Raw genomic sequence first — 20,876 nt, forward strand, 5'->3', positions numbered from 1 at the left:
GAAATAAATGTAGAACATGCTACCACGTTAAAAAGAGTCCGTCAGGCTTGGCACGACCTTATGGTAGATCAGCGTCTCGGGCTGTAGATCCAAAGTCCAGAGTTCCAGGTTTGATGCCCCTGAACATGATTCGCACTTTCGCTGTGTTTGCGTTCTAGAAGTGACAATCAATCCTGTCATCTTCTGTTCAAATAACTGTATGAAATGTTTATGGCATCGGGCGGTGTTCAGTTACTACCTTGTCTCTCTGATCAATAGTTGGAAATTAATAACAGCTATACCTCAACGCTAGAGGTCTCTGAGCGCTTCGTTTAACCCATGTGTGCTTCAGTTTTAAACTTCCAATGAAAAAAGATGTATGAAAGAAACTATTTCACAACTGAAATACGTTCTGTTTTATCTTTTGCGTCGTTAAACGATAAAGCGGTTTCGTTTTTCAAGTTTTTTCTTAATTTGTAAAAACTTGGTTATTGAGTTAAGGATTAACACCCACGTGTAGCCTCAGCGTCTACTTCAACAAGGCAGATATTTGAGTTCGATTGTAGAGTGACGTCAACGAGAGGGAGTTGGGGAAATTGCGCGAGCCTTGAAGTCTTAACAAACGAAACTGCGCACCTCAGTGTATGCTTCCTGCAGCATTGCAGTTTTATCAAGCAATTTTCAAGAGACAGACACGCCTGTCTCCCGCGCTCACGCTTCACCCCTGCTCTCCCCCCTTAATGAGAGAAACTGATATCTTTCAGGTATTACAAAGTCTTGCTCAGCGTATTTATACAAGCTACGTCGAACAACAACGTCTTATTCTGATCCGTCAGGGGGAAGACCAGACTGTTCTCATACTTATCTGAGGTAAACTTTAGGGCATAAACGCTAAAATTTGAGCTGCGATCCATACGATTGGCAAAGTGAAACTTAGCCAGATGGGGTTCCAACCAGTATGTGTTTGTGACAATTATAGATTATTTAATAACAGTTTTGTTTGAGTTTTCATCATAATGACCAAAATATATATACATATATGTATAGATATAGTTTTACACATAGTGGAATGCACAACGTATACGTAATTTATAAACACAATCAACATACCAACTAATTTCTATTCAAAGTACAGGTACCTTTTCTTTGACTGGTTTCAAAATTTTGACGCACTATACGCTAATATTAATACGAAACTACGTTAATGAAAACCAAAACCATAAAACAAACATTAAGTTGTTATCTGTCTGCTCTCTTAAAAACTGTATATTATAAACACAGTCCACATAAAAATTAATTTCTATACAAAAGACAGATACGTTTTTCTTTTTATCATTCGTTTATATATTTTGCGATTCGAGAACCAATTAAGAAATCGGACAGAATTAAAAAAACTGCACTCACTGCCGACGCGTGCCTACGCGGCATGGTCAGGTGGTTAAGGTACTCGACTCAAAACATGAGGGCGCGGGTTCGAATTCCTCTCATACTAAACATGCTCGCCCTTTTATGCGTGGAGTTGCTATAATGTAACGTCAATCCCACTATTCTTCGGTAAAAAAATACCCCAAGAGTTGGCGGTGAGTGATGGTGACTAGCTGCCTTCTTTCTAGTTTTACACTACTAAATCAGGGATGGCTAGCACAGGTAGTTCTCATGTAGTTTTGCGCGCAATTAAAACCAAACCAAACCGACTCGTGGTATCCACTGGTGTGATTGGACAGAGAGATCTGACAATCGTTATTATAGCGGTACCAAACTGCGGGGTGCGTTTTTGCGTAAACTAGTTACAAGCTCTGTATCCTAAAGTTCATTATCCGCACATCAGTTTTATTTTGTAGAAAAATAAATACCAAACACTATCAGTTAGAGCATGCTAAAACCATTGACCACTCCCAGCACTATCGCAAGTAATATGTAACGTTGAACTCTGCGAACAATTAAACTGTCGTAAAATTGGTTAAATATATCACTATTGTAAAATTACATGAATATATCCATACTGTACGCATGAAATGCTTAAAAGTATTATTTGTTGTTCTACTGACAAGCTAATCTGTGGATTGCGGGTTGGAATCCCCGACACACCAAACATGCTCGTCCTTTCAGCCGTGTGACGGTCAATCCCATTATTCGTTGGTAAAAGAGTAGTCCAAGAGTTGGCGGTGGGTGGTGATGACTGGCTGTTTTCCCTGTAATCTTACACTGCTAAATTAGGGACGGATAGCGCATGTAACCCTCGTATAGCTTTGCGCGATATTAAAAAAAACCGACAAGCTATTTCGTTACATATTTAGATCATAAGTTTTACTGGAAATCGCCAATATTTTCACTGTTTTCCCAAATTAATTCGGCTATATTTTGAATTTAACCTATATAAAATACAATGTGTGTCACACTGCGTTATGCTTGAGAAAGTGGTAACCTAAAACCACATAAGTTTAAGCATTATTGGGATCACCTAGCCTAGAGCTAAGTGCATACAATTTATCATGAAACTAAACATACTGATTCAATTTTAAAACTAAAACATTTTTAAATTAACCGATTTTCTACTGCATTACCAATTTTGTAATAAAAGATGAATCTCTTTAACCAACAGATACTTTATGGAAATCATCAAATATTTTTCCAGTGTTTATAATCCATATATTTTATTTTATATTTTCAGTACTTAGACTAACAACGTTAAGTTATACTTTTGTTGCTAAGCAACATGTCACAAAGCCATTGTTTCAACGTTGTGTCACCAAAACGTACCAGATTTTCTATATAGTAGAAGTTAATCTAACTTAATTAACTTAAGTTAATTTTTACGAATAATTCTTCTTTGAATACGTCACGAATTTATTTTTATGAAGGATCTTAATTTTGATTGGCTCACAAAGGAATTTACCGACGTTTCACTGCTTCAACTGCACTTTTCTGCCTTTTAGTAAAGTTTGATTTCGCAAAATTAATTTATTTCAGTTAGCTATGAAACGTGAGGTTAGGGTATACTATGGGATGGGGGTGGTATTACGTTCTCAGTGATTTCTGATGGGCTATACCCAGATTGATATATAAAGATTATTGTTTGAAGGTAACTGCTCGTTAGTTTCTACTTCGCCATGTTAAATATTTGTTCTTCATTTTAGCCATTTTTTCAGTTGTGTGTATTGTTTTATAATAAAACTATCAGTTCTCAGGTTGTATCATAAACGTTATCCAACAAGTCAATCCCATTTTTGATCAGGGTGGGTTGTGCTGATCAGCTGCCTTCCCTCCAGTTTATTTTCTCTAAATTATAGATAGTCCTCGAACATCTTTGCCGCGAAATTCAAGAGACAAACAAGACAACTCACCCTCTCTTGTCTTCTATTACAACACAAATTAGATGTCTAAATCATATGTCTTCTAGCAGCTCAGTGGTGAATCAATGGGTTAATAACGATAAAAATCATGTTTTGATACCAGCAGCAAGCACAGCGCAGATAGCCCATTCACTCAAAATTCTCAAGAACTACTTTGTGGTCCCAAAACGAGCACAACTGAATCGACTTTCCTCTTGCAACGGTATGTACAATATGAACATGTATGTGACCTTTCTCAGTTAACCAAGATGGGTGTCTGTATAACTAGTAAATCATGAGAATAAAGTTATATTAATGCTTCTGTATGAAGAAGACAGCGACTGCTATTCCACAATAGTAATGATATTATGACAGAAACAAAATCGTTTACTTTATTGTTTTGGAAACAGATTTGATGACCAGGTAATCAGTAATATTGTTTGTGATTTAAGAAAAAAGATATCACCTTTGAGAAAGTTCGTCTGAGGGGGCCAGGTGGATTAAGGCGTGCGACTCGTAATCTGAGGGTCGCGGGTTCGCATCCCCGTCGCACCAAACATGGTTGCTTTTCCAGCCGTGGGAGTGTTATAAAGTAACGGTCAATCTCGCTATTCGTTGGCAAAAGAGAAGCCCAACAGTTGGAGATGGATGGTGATAACCAGCTGCCTTCCCTCTATTCTTACACTGCTAAATTAGGGACGACTAGCGCAGATAGCCCTCGAGTAGTTTTGCGCGAAATTCAAAAACAAACAAACAAACAATCGTATGATGGAAAAAATACTATCCCCAAAAAATAAAAGAAAACAAAAACTTGAAAATATCATGTGGTTGAGTAAAATCTATAAAGAAAATCATCTATAATAACTCGACCTTTTCTCGTGTCGCTACTCTGATAATTGTGATAACAACTAGGTTGTGACAGATGATGCTAATGGTCATCCTGAATGAAACATGGATTTGGTCTGAATAACCGTAGTAAGGCTAGAGCAATATTTGACAGCCTTTGTGGTAAGAAGTCATTGCAGAATTCCTTGTCCAGTACAAAGAAAATGTCGTCATCAAAAACCACTGAAAACAGGATGTTTTAATATAATGATGAATTTCAAGCTCAATTTCAGTTTCTAACATAAGTTGAAATGATTAAACTCACTAATGTATATTTCTGTATTTCGGAAAAGCTAAAAGAGATAGTGGGGATATTATAATCGCAAAAGTCTAGATTTTAAAGAAATATATGAATCTGGAAAAAATACCCCACCCCGTAACTTACCGATAAGCTTGAAAACGTGTAACTCTAAAATTCTGGGTTCGATCCTTCCAGTGGAAATGACATTGAAACCTATGGCTCTCGTTACTTATTAGGAGTTATTTCTTATCAGAATTCTTCGAAAAGATTAACCAAGAGACAGCTCTCCCCACAAGTGGCACAACTATATGTCTGCAGACATACATCGCTAGAAATCGGGTTTCTATACCCGTGGTGGACAGGGCACAGATATCCCATTGTGTAGATTTATATTTAATTTCAAACAAACAAACAAACAAAGATATAGCTGATAACAGTCTTTCCTGATTTTGAACTGAAAGATTAGAGAACGAAGTTGTTCAACAAATATCATTTGTTTGGATATTCTTATAGTGTAGCCATCCACGGCCTGAAAGGGCGGAGTCCGTTTTCGTGGTTAAAGAAAAAACTTTGTACCTTCATATTAACAACCCAGACACACGCTAACCGTAATTAAAGTGATGGTATTTCGACAACAGCATGGTTTCTCTGACCTTGCTTACTCTACAGAAATACGCAATGGTTTAGCACCCTCCACAAACTTTTGGACGACTTTTTACCAACAAACATTGGGGTAGCCGGCATATTATTATGTCCTCTAAGTCTGAGAGATCTAGCATTTGTGGCTTTGTGTATCAATCCCTCAACCACCAGATTGCAATTTAAGAGTTCTAACCACCAGAAAATTCCAGGGTAATGTCCGTAATAGAATGGGTTTAAAGTTGGAAGTTTTGAAGGTGCATGTTACTTTGAGAAATACTTGAAGTTATATGTGTGAGTTTGTGTGGGTATACAAACAAGTTTATATACAAACTTCTTGGTAAGGTAAATGTGATCAGCAGAGGTCTCGGCAGATGCGATTGCAGCCCTTGTATTGCACCTATATATGTATAAAATATTATTTTCAGTAAAAAATACAAGTTTTCCCTTAGGGACCGTCTCTGAATCTCCTCTATAGTTTTACCATTAATCCAATAAATGCCTTCTTTTCTTTTCTAAAGGAGTCTGGGTCCGAATTCCGAAAACATCAAACTTGCTCGCCTTATCAGCCATGGCGGCGTTACTATCCCGCTATTCGTTGGTAAAAGAGCAGCCCACAAATTGGTGGTGGATGATGATGCCTAGCTGCCTTCCCTCTAGTCTTACAGAGCTACATTTATTACGATGGAAGGAAGGTGTTAAACTTAAGGTATGTCACAATTATATATTTAACTTCCTTCACTTTTCTGGTTAGATGGCTATCTTATTGAAATACTGAAGTATGTTTATATATATATATATATATACACACACACACACACACACATAAACTTTATTGTTTTAATTCGAGAAAAATGATCACAGGATAAAGCGACGAAATTATTGTGTTTTACTGATTTTCGTAGGGGTTTTGTAGTAAAACAATATTTACTACGTTTCGTATTCAATTTAAACCACTGTAAATGTGTTGGTCAAAATTTGGAATGGTACATTTTGAAAACAGATAAATTTATTTTAAAAAAGGGGAAGAAACATGCTCTTCACACTGAAATCGTGGTGTGTTATACGAGTAACAGCCAAATACCACTATTCAACTACTGTAGCCCAAGATTTCATCTTTTACTTTTAAATTACTGACCGCTAAGGTAGATAATGTTTCGTATATTATGTAGCTTTGCATGGAAATTCAGGATTCAACTTTTAATGATGAAAAGAAAAATCCGAACAAACTGTCTAAACATGTATATGTAATATTTAAAGCCTCAAAGTTGTTTATAACAAAGAGAACGAGCAGAGTTTCATTCAGTTATTCGCCACGTATATTAAGCTATTTCTTAGCGAATTAGTAAAAATTCTTACCATATGTTTGTAATAATACAGCTTCCTTAGTCTACTACTATTTTAAACCTTACTGTTATAATTAATTTAAAACGATTAAATTAATCACTGTTCGAGAACAAAATTCGTAGCTTGTACAACGCCCTTCAGATTTAATACCTTTAAAGAAAATGGAATAGGAAAATACACACACAACTAGGGTTAACATCATTTGAATTTTCCAATAATACTGTCATCAAGAAATTTAATGAACAGATTATATTTTTTTAAAATAGATCCAACATTCCCTTTTTTGATATTTCATCGGCTGTTTTAACTACGCACGCCCTTTCAAGTAGTGCTTAAGTTTATTTCTTTGTTTTTGGATTTTGCGCAAAGCTACACGAGGGCTATCTACGCAAGCCGTCCCTAATTCGGCAGTGTAAGACTAGGAAAGGCATTTAATCATCACCATCCACCGCCACCTCTTGGACTACTCTTTAATCAACGAACGGTGGGATTGACCGTAACGTTATAACTCCCCCACGGCTGAAAGGTCAAGTATGTTTGGTGTGACAGGAATTCTAACTCGCGACCCTCAGATAACGAGTCGATCGTCTTAACCACCTGGTCATGCCGGGCCTTATGACAAGTTAATCGCATTTTAATTATTTTAGTAACCATTATAAGGAGTATATATATATATATACACATTACTGTATAAAATTTTAGGACAAGGGAATATTTTGTCATTTTTTTTATGGAACTAATTCTTTCATGCCATTACAAAGTATAAATTACAACACTATGGTAATGCTTCACTGATCCCCGTTGACAAATGAATGAGCCAGGGTGAAAATACTTTTATTCAGTAGAATTCCCATATACTTGTAACGAGGGCACGTCGTAGGGGTTCTGCTAAATGAACATGCTGATCAAACTTATGGTCTGAAATAACTGTCATGGTACCACATGCAGTGTTTTAACTATATAGAAAGAAGCCAGCATACGGTACCAGAATATGCTAGAAATAATTAATTTAATAGAACTCTATAAATAAGCGTCGATAAAAACAATGTTTAACACTATATATTAACTTCTGCTGTCATGCTGCAGCCCAAAAAACGTGAATATGTCTGCAGAACAGATAGTTCACATAAAAGCTTTACGTGATGCTGGTTGGACTCTCAAATTGCTGCATACTTGAAATGCTCCCCAAATACTGTGAAGTACATCCTAGATCATGAGGCTAAGATAAAAAAAAATAAAAATAGGAAACAAAACAAAACTCGATGATACTGATGTTAAATGTGTTTGTTTATTCAGCCTTTGGGACAAAAGGAGCACTTCCACTGATCTCAAGCATGAGATGAACGACCATGTACCATATGACAGAAAAGTGTCCAGATCTACAGTATCAAGAAGACTCAACAAGAATGGAATACTTGGTCGTTCGTGTAGCAGTTGAAAAACCTTTTTGATCTCCAATTATTTTGAAAAGCTTGAAATTTGCTAAAAATGACGTCAACTGGACCATTATGAACGGATGAGTCCAAGTTCGAAATATTAGAATCAAAGCGTAGGTTGTAGGTCCGGCAAGAGATAGGTGTAAGATAGTTACTTTAATACATAGAACCTACCATGAAGAATGGGGGAGACAGTGTGAGGGTTGGGGAAGGGTAATTTTCTGCTGAGGCAACAGGAGATATTTGAAAAATAAATGGAGTAATGGACAAGCACAAAAACCATCAATTACTTATATGTCACGATATGCGCAAATAGCCCTCGTGTAGCTTTGCGCGAAAATAAAAAAAAGCAACAACAAAAACAAACAAACTGTCACGATATACCCAGTGATTTGCGTATTATCGATAAAAGATTCTACTACCAAGAAGATAATGACCACTCATCCAACCTATGCAGAAATTACTTAGATAAGAAAGAAGCTGCTGGAGTCACTTAAGTGATGCAATGTCCCCCATAGAGCCCCCGATCTTGACCCACCTGATCAGATTCAGGATTTTAGAAATAAAAAACTTAATACATAAAATGTTACTTTCAAATAAACTTTATGGGTGTGTGTTAAAGACATTTGGAATAAAATTCCAAAGAACATTTTGATGAAGTATGTTGCAACAATGCATAAAAGACTTTCTACAGTTATTAAAGTAAAAGGGGACACACACACACAGTGTTAAGTGTTTGCTGAACGGAAGCACTTCCACTGAGTTTCTGTTGTACTAAACATGAAGATTAATAAGATGTTCATGTTTCACCTGTAATTTACTTTCCATTGTTCTTTAAAAGTAGCCTGAAATATAATTTTGAACTTTGTCCGAACATATTTGCACAGTACTATATATATCGACATGTAATTATCAAGTACTATGTATATCGACATGTAATTATCAAGTACTGTATATATCGACATGTAATTATCAAGTATTGTATATATCGACATGTAATTATCAAGTACTGTGTATATCGACATGTAATTGTCAAGTACTGTATATATCGACATGTAATTATCAAGTACTGTGTATATCGACATGTAATTATCAAGTACTGTATATATCGACATGTAATTATCAAGTACTGTGTATATCGACATGTAATTATCAAGTACTGTGTATATCGACACGTAATTAGCAAGTACTGTATATATCGAGATGTAATTATTAATTATCAAGTACTTTATATATCCACATGTAATTATCAAGTACTGTGTATATCGACATGTAATTGTCAAGTATTGTATATATCGACATGTAATTATCAAGTACTGTATATATCGACATGTAATTGTCAAGTACTGTATATATCGACATGTAATTAGCAAGTACTGTGTATATCGACATGTAATTGTCAAGTACTGTGTATATCGACATGTAATTATTAAGTACTGTGTATATCGACATGTAATTATTAAGTACTGTGTATATCGACATGTAATTATTAAGTACTGTGTATATCGACATGCAATTATTAAGTACTGTGTATATCGACATGTAATTATTAAGTACTGTGTATATCGACATGTAATTATCAAGTACTGTGTATATCGACATGTAATTATCAAGTATTGTATATATCGACATGTAATTATTAAGTACTGTGTATATCGACATGTAATTATCAAGTATTGTATATATCGACATGTAATTATTAAGTATTGTGTATATCGACATGTAATTATTAAGTACTGTATATATCGACATGTAATTATCAATTACTGTGTATATCGACATGTAATTATCAAGTACTGTATATATCGTCATGTAGTTTTCAATCTTCTTCTATTCTAATTATATTTACCTCTTCTTCTATTGTTCCCATTAGAAACTGCACTAACACGTAAGTTTTACCTTCTAGGATTGTGTTTTATTACTGAACAGGCGTTGCTAGCATACTAGAAAAATAAATCCGAAGATTTCCGGCTCGTGACCTATTGCTACAGTGATTGTACAATAAAACTGATTCTCCCATCTCACTATTCGATAAGACAGAGTATTCCAAAAGTTGACAGTGGGTGCTGTTGACCAAACACCTTCTCTATACTCTGTTGATCCAAAATTATGGACAACTATGTGCAGAGAGCCCTTGTGTGGCTTTGCAGAAATGTTTTGAAACAATCGGTATTAGTGAATGTTTTAACTTTGGTTTAATATCTACCGGTCTCCCGATGGCTCAACGGTAGGTCAATGGGCTTATTACACTAAAAGTTGAGTTTTGATACCAATAGCGGGAGAGAAAAGATAGCCAATTTATAAGTTTTGTGCTTTCCAACAAAGAAATAATAATTTCCGTATCAAATATGATTTATCTGAAGTACTCGTTCTGATAAATATTTCGTCATCCAACCTTTGACTCGACATTAATTCCTGTACGATATCGTGAATGGTTGTCATCAGTTAGCAAGAACAAATATTTCAACAAATACAACTGTACAACCAATTGGCCGCGGCTTCTCTAAACGCGCAGAATATTTGCAAGTCGTACACCGTATACGTCACATTCGCATTCAAATAACGGAGGCGGATCGTTCTCTGTACGGCGAATTAGCAGTCAGTGGGTTAAATATGTATCACCATCACAGTCATCATGTTATACAATCGTGTCAGGCCAATCTTTTCAAATGGGTCAACCTACTGACACAACCCGAAAAGTAATGTCTACACCACACGGTTACCCAAACACACTGTGCTATTTGCATTTCTCCAAACGACGAAACTCGAACCTGTAACTACAACACTTCGTAAAACTAAAAATGGCCAGACATGGCTTGGTGGTCAAGGTGTTCGACTCGCACTTTGGGGATCGAGGATTCGATTCCCCGTCACCGAACATGCTCGCCCTTTCAACCATGGCATCGTTATGAAGTTTGGTCAGTATCAAGAATCAGTGGCGGGTGGTGTTGACTACCTTCTTTCCCTCTAGTACAATGGTTCCCAAACTTTTAGTCGAAGGCTATGTTTTTTATGTAAATAAAAAAACTTTGAAACACCCCAACCTGAAACGTTAACATAGTGACTGAAAAACAGTTTCATAGTAAAAACAATAATATCTCCTTTCGATATACTGTAGCATTCAATAAGTTCAAGTTAATCTTTATCGGATTATTGCTTACATAGAATTAAAATTAATTCAGCATCATTGTTTTCGACCCATTTTTGGCGGCCCCCCAGAAAGAGATGCACGTTCCTAAGTGAGCCGCGGCTCCCATGCCGCTATAGCATATCACTGCTAAACTAAGGACAGACAGCTAACGCACATAGTTCTGTTGTCACTTTGCAATAAATTCTAAACAACCAAGCAAATTTACGGTTAAATAACCAGTTATCAACTATGACATTACATTAGCATCCACGCTAGGTGACCTAAAAACTTCAGTTTAAATTCAGAAGTTAAAAAGTATTTATTTATTTATTATTATTTTATTTGGAATACAAACCAATATACTTGTTAATTAATACCACGTAGTGCAGCCTTTATATTATTATCATTATCTGTCAGTTTTTTCTCAGATGCATATCTCACTTCTGAAAAAGACCATCCAATAAAATCATGCTAAAGAGAAGGCAGCTAGTCATCACCACCCACCGCCAACTCTTAGGCTACTCTTTTACCAACAAATAGTGAGACTGACCGTAACATTATAACGCCCCCACAGCTGAAAGGGCGAGTATGTTTGGTGCGACGGGACTTCGAACCCGCGGATTACGATCCTGATGAAATCTGGAATACTTTTGTTAATATTCAAGATAAATGCGTTAAGTATAGACAAAAATAACAAAACAGGGTAGCTCATGAAGGACTAAATTAAGTTATGTATTTAAGAAGGTTAAATTTTGTGACTGGAGTTGTGGAGGACTATAATAAATGAAAAAAATTGTGAAAACGGGAAATTTGAAAATAAAATAAAAGCATATGTAAAAAGGCTGTTTGTAAATTTAAAAAGTTAATACTAATAATGAGAGTAAATCATTTGAGAAATAAAACAGGAATACTTATTTCTGATGATTATTAAATGTCCGAGTTATCCCTACTTTTGTATTCATATTTAATTACTGAAGATTTAAACAATATTCCTAATCCAAAACAGTTGTTGGATGAGAAAGAGATTGAACAAAGTGATCATGTTAATTCAGAACTTATTAAAATAAATTGGGACGATTTAAGAAATGATGAAACTCCTAGGTAACATAATATTTCCTAAGGGTTTTGAGAGATGTTAAGAATGAGGTCGCGGATTCGCATCCAAGTCGCGCCAAACATGCTCGCCCTTTCAGCCGTGGGGGCGTTATAATGTGACAGTCAATCCCGCTATTCGTTGGTAAAAGAGTAGCTCAAGAGTTGGCAGTGGGTGGTGATGACTAGCTGTCTTCCCTCTAGTCTTACACTGCTAAATTAGGGACGGCTAGCACAGATAGCACTCGAGTAGCTTTGTGCGAAATTCAAAAACAAACAAACAAGAATGAGGTACGTGACACACTTGCTACTAATTTTTTAAGTCTTAGAAAATTGATGAGGAGCCAGAAGATTGGAAGTTGGATAATGTCACTTTTTTGTTGTTTATTTTTCATTTGAGGAGATAAAATTTGTTTCATTAATCATATGTTTGTTAGTACTTCATCGTTAGCGGGAAAATGTTTTTAAAATCTGATTAAAGATGTTTTGAAAGGTCATTTAGCAAAGTTTAAAATTTAGTTCGAGAGTCATCACAGTTTGACAAGGGGAAAATCTTGTCTTACAAATCTTTGGACACTCCTTGAAGAGGTTACTGCTTATGTAAATGAGGGTTTGAGTGTTAGTTCGGTATATCTGGATTTTCAAAAAAGCGTTTGACAAGGTACAAACAAAAGACTTATTAAAACGTTATCTTTTTAGATGTAGAAAGGATGTCTCACGGACCATAGATTGAATGGATGGAAAAAACAACAACAGATGGTTGTTTTTAATAAAGTTGAAACAAACTGGATTAATGCCAAAACTGGGGTACCTAATAGCTCAGTTTTAGGACATTTGCTATTTTTTTGTTTATATCAGAGACATATATCAAAGAAATAGTCAATACATTAATTAAATTTTGTAAATGACATTAACGTTTTTGGTGTCCTGGTTGTGAAAATGGCGTTACTGCCTTACAAAAGGATTTGTACTGTTTAATTAGTTGAGCATATCAACGGCAAATGGCTTTTAATTATAATAAATATTTGGTGATGCATAAAGGATATCACAAGTTGAATTATGTGTATAATTTTGACGGAAATAACATAACACTGTCATGGAAGAAAAAATATCTTGGTATTATGGTTGAACAATCTCTTAAGCCATCCGAGCAGTGTGATGTTGCTAGTTACGGTGAAATAGAATTTTAAGTTGTTCCTACAAAAATAATAATATCAAGGTCTTGGGTGTTGCATGCCGTGAAGAGAATGCTGCTAAGGATTACATCATTTAGTGAGTTGGTCAAATAAATGGCAGATGGGTTTCATGACAATTGCAATATAATGCATATGAGTTATAACTTGAATTGTAACTTGGATGGAAATAACCTTAGGAGCATCATGAAAGAAAAGGATCTTGATGTAATGGTTGATCGGTCTCTCAAGCCTTCCAAGCTGTGTGCTGTTACTGATGGTAGGGCAAATAGGATTTTAGGTTGTATCCACATAAGAACTTAATACAACTCTAAAGAGGTTAAAGTGTCATCTTAAAAGTTTTTGGTTAGACCACATTTGGATTACTGTGTTTATTATTGGGCCCCTTCCCTCAGAAAACACACTGAATTGTTGGAAAGGGTTGAAAGCGGGGTTAGCATGACGATGCCTTGGATGGAAATGCTATAATATATATGAGGACAGTTTAAGATCTCTGAACTAGATTCTTCTTGAAGAAGGTCTGATTAAGGTGTTTAAGATTGTTAATGGAATTGATATTGCCGATGCATCATATTTTAATACTTAATGGTGAAAATTATAGGACTAGCGGACACATAAAATCTGGCAGGAAAGAAATCATTTTCAGCTAAGATAGCTTTAGTTTTTCTAACAAGGTAGTGGACCTCTGAAACGAGTTGTATTCTGATATGAAAGAAGCAATTCACTTAAGAGAATTTAAAGAACAGATTAATAAGTATTTGAATAATGAGGGATGGTTGAGGAACATGTATTGAATAATGAGGGATGGTTGAGGAACATGTATTGAATAACGAGGAATGGTTGAGGAACATGTATTGAATAATGAAGGATGGTTGAGGAACATGTAGTGAATAACGAGGAAAGGTTGAGGAACATGTATTGAATAATGAGGGATGGTTGAGGAACATGTATTGAATAACGAGGAATGGTTGAGGAACATGTATTGAATAATGAAGGATGGTTGAGGAACATGTAGTGAATAACGAGGAATGGTTGAGGAACATGTATTGAATAATGAGGATGGTTGAGGAACATGTATTGAATAACGAGGAATGGTTGAGGAACATGTATTGAATAATGAGGATGCTTGAGAACATGTATTGAATAACGAGGAATGGTTGAGGAACATGTATTGAATAATGAGGGATGGTTGAGGAACATGTATTGAATAATGAGGGATGGTTGAGGAACATGTATTGAATAACGAGGAATGGTTGAGGAACATGTATTGAATAATGAGGGATGGTTGAGGAACATGTATTGAATAACGAGGAATGGTTGAGGAACATGTATTGAATAATGAGGGATGCTTGAGGAACATGTATTGAATGACGAAGGATGGTTGAGGAACATGTATTGAATAATGAGGGATGGTTGAGGAACATGTATTGAATAATGAGGGATGGTTGAGGAACATGTATTGAATGACGAAGGATGGTTGAGGAACATGTATTGAATAATGAGGGATGGTTGTCGAGGTGTATTTTTTGGTGGTTTTTTAATATCCTCTATTCTTATAATTTATTGTGTTATTATATTTCAATAATAGAAACATTCTTACTAGGGGTGCACAGCTTTAAATCACTTCTAATAAATTAGCATATATAAGCAAGAGTGTTGAAAAATGTACAAAATGTATCAATAAAGGCAAATATTTTAGAAGGAAACGTTATGACGAAAAGCAGCACATACGATCGTTTCTTCTTCCACAGTACTAAGAAAGAGGAATACCTGACCTTTGGTTTTTAAACTTGCACGCTTTACTTGTTTATACAGTATAGTTTTGTCTGCGGTCTTGGTTTGAATTTTGGGTGCACATTATTGCAACAATAATATAGTTACACACACACACATACATATGCATACTTGTGGTTGCCCAAGTATTGCGTAATCTCTACATCTGGTGCAGTGTTAAATTTAGCGTTAGTAGTCTTAGGTACTTTGCACAAGTATTCAGTTAAAATAAACAGTTCGTTAAAGAGAAACTGATAAAATGAACTATATAGTATTGCGTGCTCGAGGCCTGTCAAAGTTAAGTTGCAATTCATACCTTATAAAAAGAGAAATAATAAAAACTGAATCGATGAAAGAGCAGACAAAGGTATTTCCGTTCAGCAGGAGATTGGTATTTCGTATTCTAATTACCTCCGATAGTTTTATAATTTTCATAGAATATAAACATTACTCTATCAATATTAATAAGGCGTGAATGTGTTGGTTGTCTCAAGATCTAAATTACTGTGTTATACGGATTTATCAATATCTAATATGATATTTGAGCGATTATACTGTTCCATTATACATAAAAAAATAATAATTATAAAATTCAACAGATGTTGTGGGCGAAACTATTTACTCCAAACTTAACCCCGTCACATCAAACATGCTCGCCCTTTCAGCCGTGGGGGCGTTTTATGTGACGGTCAATCCCACTGTTTGTTTGTAAAAGAGCAGCCCAAGAGTTAGCGGTAGGTTGTGATGACTACCTGCCTCCCATCTAGTCTTACACTGCTAAATTGGGGACGGCTAGCGCAGATAGCCCTCGTGTAGCTTTGCGCCAAATTCAAACCAAACCAAACATAACCCAATCTTGTCACGTACTGTGCAAACAAATGCGAGATCAATATGAAAAGAAGATGGCATAAGTAACCTACTAATCTTAGCATTTTGTGTTCAGCTACAGTATCAACTTAACTTTTACAATAAAGACTGAAACAACTTGAGAAAATAATAAAATATCTTATCAAACTTTTATCCATTTCCAAATCCTACTTTCAAAACAACAGCAAGACCAACAAATAGTAGTTCACTTTCTTCAACTAATTTTCAATATTTACCATTTCATTTCTCGTATTCAACAAATATGCATTGAAAACATTAGAAAACAAAACGTAGGAAGGTTTCTTTTCACGTAAATAAAAACTATTTTTTCAATCAACTTCTCTTGCTTTTTCGTTTAAATATGATACATAGTGTTATTTTTATAATGAGGTTTCTTTACCGTTTTAAAACATACATTACTACCTATAATATGGAGTTTAAAGCGTGTATTTTGTTGTGTTGGGGGCGTAAACTTTAAACGTTTGTAAAGACCACAAAAGTTGAGCAACTTAAACCGGTCATATTTAACTTTATTTCTTTGTTAATGTTATTGTAACTTAAGGGTCAGGAGTAGCGTGCTGATTAGGCTGTCAAAATGTGGATCGGAAAGTCCAAGAACGACATATCGCTGAATAAGTCTATGCACCTTCATTTGCGCGTGCTTTATAAAAGTGACAGTCAATTCAGCAATTGGTTTAATGGTAGTGTAGGCGGCAGTCTACACTAAAGAGACTGTGTAATTATCAAGAATTAGAGCAGCCCAAGACCAAGATCTAAGCATTTGTAAATTAACAATTAACATCAATACTGGTGTGCTTGTGACTGGTTACCCATTTAAAATTATTACATTTCAATATATTCAGTAGAGTTTCTTCTGGATGTTAACCAGGTATGGAAATAAACCACGGTTAGTTGTCTTATCTAACGTATTTGAAAATATCCTCACGTGGAAACCTGGATGAATATTTAACTCGTTTTTTATACTCTCCCGGCGAGATTCTCCGTTGGGACACAGTAAATCTTCAAATTTCCAATGCTAAAATTCGGGTTTCGACGGAAGAGGATAGTCTGATATAACTTTGTTATAAAAACATTTTTTCAATAGTTCAAAAACTAATACGTTTTGCTGCTATATTTTTTTATCTTGTTTCACATAAGAATTAACAAGTATACAGTGTCAACAAACGAACAGAAAAAGCTTTTACTTTCGTAATTTTTATGCAACAAGTCCAATTACATATTGTAATCTTATTAAATAAAATTGCTATTAGTTTCATTTTTATATAGAACGCAAAATATATTTCGTTTTTTTTTACGTCTCTGCAAATACAACAAGTGTCACCATTTCTTAAACCTTATTTATAGGCTTAAAGATGAGATAAACGTGTTGTTGTTTCGTTACATAACTGGCCTGTTAATCCTGAAATATGAGGTAAACTTAAAGCACTTTCTTCATTAATAGATCTTAACGTAGTATTTTTAACTAAAATTAAACATTAAATTACTTAACTACTCTATCTACTACATTTAGTACAAATAATCTTACAACAGCTGCATAATTAATTAATAACAGGTCGTTATTCATATTTTCTTCTCTTGAATACAGTTTTAAAGGTCTGTAAAGGTATTTACAAAATTGCAAAATTGTTTGTGTTTTAATATAAACAACTTTGGGTGTGGCAACCTAATATCAGCTAATGGTTTTCTATAAACTGATGTTTTCGAGCTACTGTCTGTTTTGTTGTTGTTGTTGTTTTTTTTAGTAGTACTTTTAGAAAATGTAAGCTATTATTTTCTTTAATTTCATACTGGAGTTGAATCAATAGTTCTTTATTTTTTAGAAAACTAGAAAATTATTGTAACTTATTGCTACCATGCAACCACACCAAGAACGGCTCATCTGTATAACTTATCCAAACTTCTGGTTTAAATAACGCTTCAGCTTCAAACACATCCATATAAAGGTCACATAATAAAGGTGACAAGGAAGACCCCATAAATAAAACCACATTGTCTTAACAATTATTTCGATTAACTTGAAAAAAAAGGTTTTCTACACACACCCTTTTTAAATTCAATATATTCCTAATTTAAAAACAAAAGGAATAAATAAAAACAAATGAAGTCAGTGGATTGATATTTGGCGTGATGTAATATAAAGATTAAACAAGGAATTATGTAAATAACAATGCAATATAATGTCAAATGTCAAGGGAAGTTGAGTCTTATAATTACCTCATGAAATTGAGGTACAGGAAGTCGGAAGTACGTGAAGAACATGTTTTTTCAAGTAGGGCCGTTGACAGATTCAGTCAAGTTTTTTGTGTAAATATAAAACGTTGATTTTAATTACTTATAAAATCAAAACGTTACATTGTGATATTAGTGAACCTTGAACAAAAAGGACAAGGTTGACAAAGCAAATCACTTGCTGTTGTCCCTCATGAAAATGTAAGAATGTTGTCTCCGTCAAAACCTACAACAAATAATCACTCGTCAGAAAATTAAATGTTGTCCCTTGTTAGAAACTTTATCAATTGTTGTCCCTTATCAAAATCTCTGTCAAATTTTATTCCTAGTCAGAAACTCTGTCAAGTGTTGTCCCTTGTCAGAAACTTTATCAATTGTTGTCCTTTATAAAAATCTCTGTCAAATTTTATTCCTAGTCAGAAACTCGATGAAATGTTGTCTCCAGTCAGAAAAAATACTAAATGCAGACGGAAGACTTTCGAAACGTCGTATTTTTCAACAGGTAGTTGTCGTCCAGTCCAGTTTACTCCTCAAAATACTAACTTCTTTCGTTCAGAGTATTATAAAAAAGTGATAACATAAGTTGTTTCACCTAATACTGAAAGGTTTGCTCTTTTATCTAATGATTACCTGAAGTAATAAGTGCCTACAGCAACATTTAAATGCAGTCAGTAGCTGATACGGTGGAACAAACTGGCAAATATTTGAACTGTATTTAACCGACAACTTCGAGGTGGGCATTTTAAGAACTTTGCAACTACATGTATTTCCTAACAAAATTTTGAATATGACAATATATTTAAGTTTTCGAATCTTTGGCACATTGTAAAAAAAATTATACAAGATAATAGAAAGGATAAAGTATTAAAAGAGAAATAAACATATTTTGAACTACATACAGACATAACTAAGTTTCCTCAAACATTTAAAATGTTCGTTTATTAAATATTTCAACAACGTTAACCAAGTAATTCATTTTTAGTCACGGTTTTTACATGGAAATTTTAAATGTCTGAAGTAGCGGATTATGTCTGTTATTGAGATCTGGGACGTCATATGTCCCAGTTTGAAGTGTGAAACATTGTTTACAAAATTAAGAAGTAGTAGCAGATAGTTGATCTATTCTGCAAAAAAAAGTAAACAGGCATTTCTCACGTAAAACAGAAACAAATATCTTCCAAATAAAAAGGAGGAAAGAGGTGAGAACCTTCTTGACAAACCACGAGTAAGTGACGTATTATTCAGTTATTGGGTAGATAAACAGTCTTAGAACGAAATAAAACAGTGAATGTAAGTGATCATAGATTCTACTGTAGATAATAGTTTTAAGCTCCATTACTTTGCCAGTAAAGAAATATCATTTATTATGTTTCTACCTGAGTAACAAACCTATCAATCATCAAGGTACAATTACTGTATGTCTTATATATTGAAGCCTACAGTTCACTCAGTTTCATCCATTCACATTTTACTTTGTAGCGATATGAATATTTATATATGTATGTGTGTATGTATATATACACACACACACGTTATTTTCCTTATCTTTTACTTATAGTATTTATATATATATATAGGTTTTGAAAATATTATACAATTACTGACGAATGATAAAAAATGATGTATTTCAATGCTTATTGAGCGATGGACGATATTTTATGCCTAAGCCTGAAAATTATGTTCAGTTTCTTTTTACTTAATACTATTTGTTCTAATAAAAAGTTCCTCTTTGGCCTAACTTGTAGTGAATCTCTTTAGCAAGAGGAATACTGCTGAGATGATCGTTTGGCTTGCTGGAATGATGAAAAACTGTCGTTCTAGTTAGCTAAGTGAAGTTTCAACATATTAAAGCGTAATATGAAAGAAAACAAAGAAAAAATACTGGACTTAGAAATCTGAAAACTCACCATATCGGGACTGGAAAATCTCGCTCAATCCCAATTCCAGAAAAAACTGCTTAATTGTAGCTAATAATTCTTCTCTATAAAATGTAGAAGAAAGAAAAAATTGTCATTAAATGCCTGGTTTTGTATTGTAACACCTTGTGAAATACATTGAAACAGAACCAATTGCGGCTAATATTTTATATTTTTAACAGTACGTATTAATGTTATTAACAATAAACAACTAGTTTTCGAAACCTAATACATACTTACTATTTGAAATCCTTTATTATCGTAGACCTCGTGTATATTCTGACATAATTAAACGTGTAACGCTATTACATAAAGAAATTGGTCGTTTTTTTCTTAATTATCTATGCATATGTGTCTTAAAATTTGCATCATTCGCAACTCTGGAAAGATGCTTGACCAAGGCTTACACTTCCATAAAGAAAGGTTTTATGTGTCCTTCATTATAACCCAAGGATGATCAGCGGTAAACTTAAGGGGTTATAATGCTAAAATTTGGAATTCTCTCCCTTTGCTGGGATAAGTAAAGATAACCCAGTACGTGTTTCACTGAAAGATAATGAATTATTCTGTTCCTGTTATTCCAAAAACGACGTTATCCTTTACACTTGCCCTGTATCGTTTTTACTTTTCAAAGCTCGTGAATACTGCAGGAGAGACATATAGACAGGGTATTTAACTAGCCTGAAGAAATGCATGTGAAGTAGGACGGCTTTTGAGTTGCATCTTAAAATTCACTTGAGATAATTTCTCGAAAGTAAACTCACAAGCAGGTCTGAAAATAAATATAAAATAGGCT

At 34.5% G+C, this 20,876-nt stretch overlaps 1 protein-coding gene across 16 annotated transcripts in view; it reads right to left on the reverse strand.

The window, feature by feature from the left end:
- Window positions 1-20,876, reverse strand: part of LOC143235445 (uncharacterized) — a 167,400-nt gene that overhangs the window by 129,514 nt on the left and 17,010 nt on the right. For 11 of the 16 annotated variants that reach the window (XM_076473635.1, XM_076473623.1, XM_076473631.1 and 8 more), the window contains exon 2: window positions 20,072-20,145. The exons of the other annotated variants lie outside the window; for them this stretch is intronic. Coding sequence is in view for 1 of the 11 variants with exons in the window: in XM_076473623.1 (XP_076329738.1) it covers window positions 20,072-20,074 (3 nt within the window). In the remaining 10 variants the exon portion in view is untranslated. The remainder of the gene's footprint in view (window positions 1-20,071; window positions 20,146-20,876) is intronic. 16 annotated transcript variants of the gene reach the window in all.

Source organism: Tachypleus tridentatus, chromosome 12 (genome assembly GCF_004210375.1).
Source record: "Tachypleus tridentatus isolate NWPU-2018 chromosome 12, ASM421037v1, whole genome shotgun sequence".
NCBI classification, from domain to species: domain Eukaryota; kingdom Metazoa; phylum Arthropoda; class Merostomata; order Xiphosura; family Limulidae; genus Tachypleus; species Tachypleus tridentatus.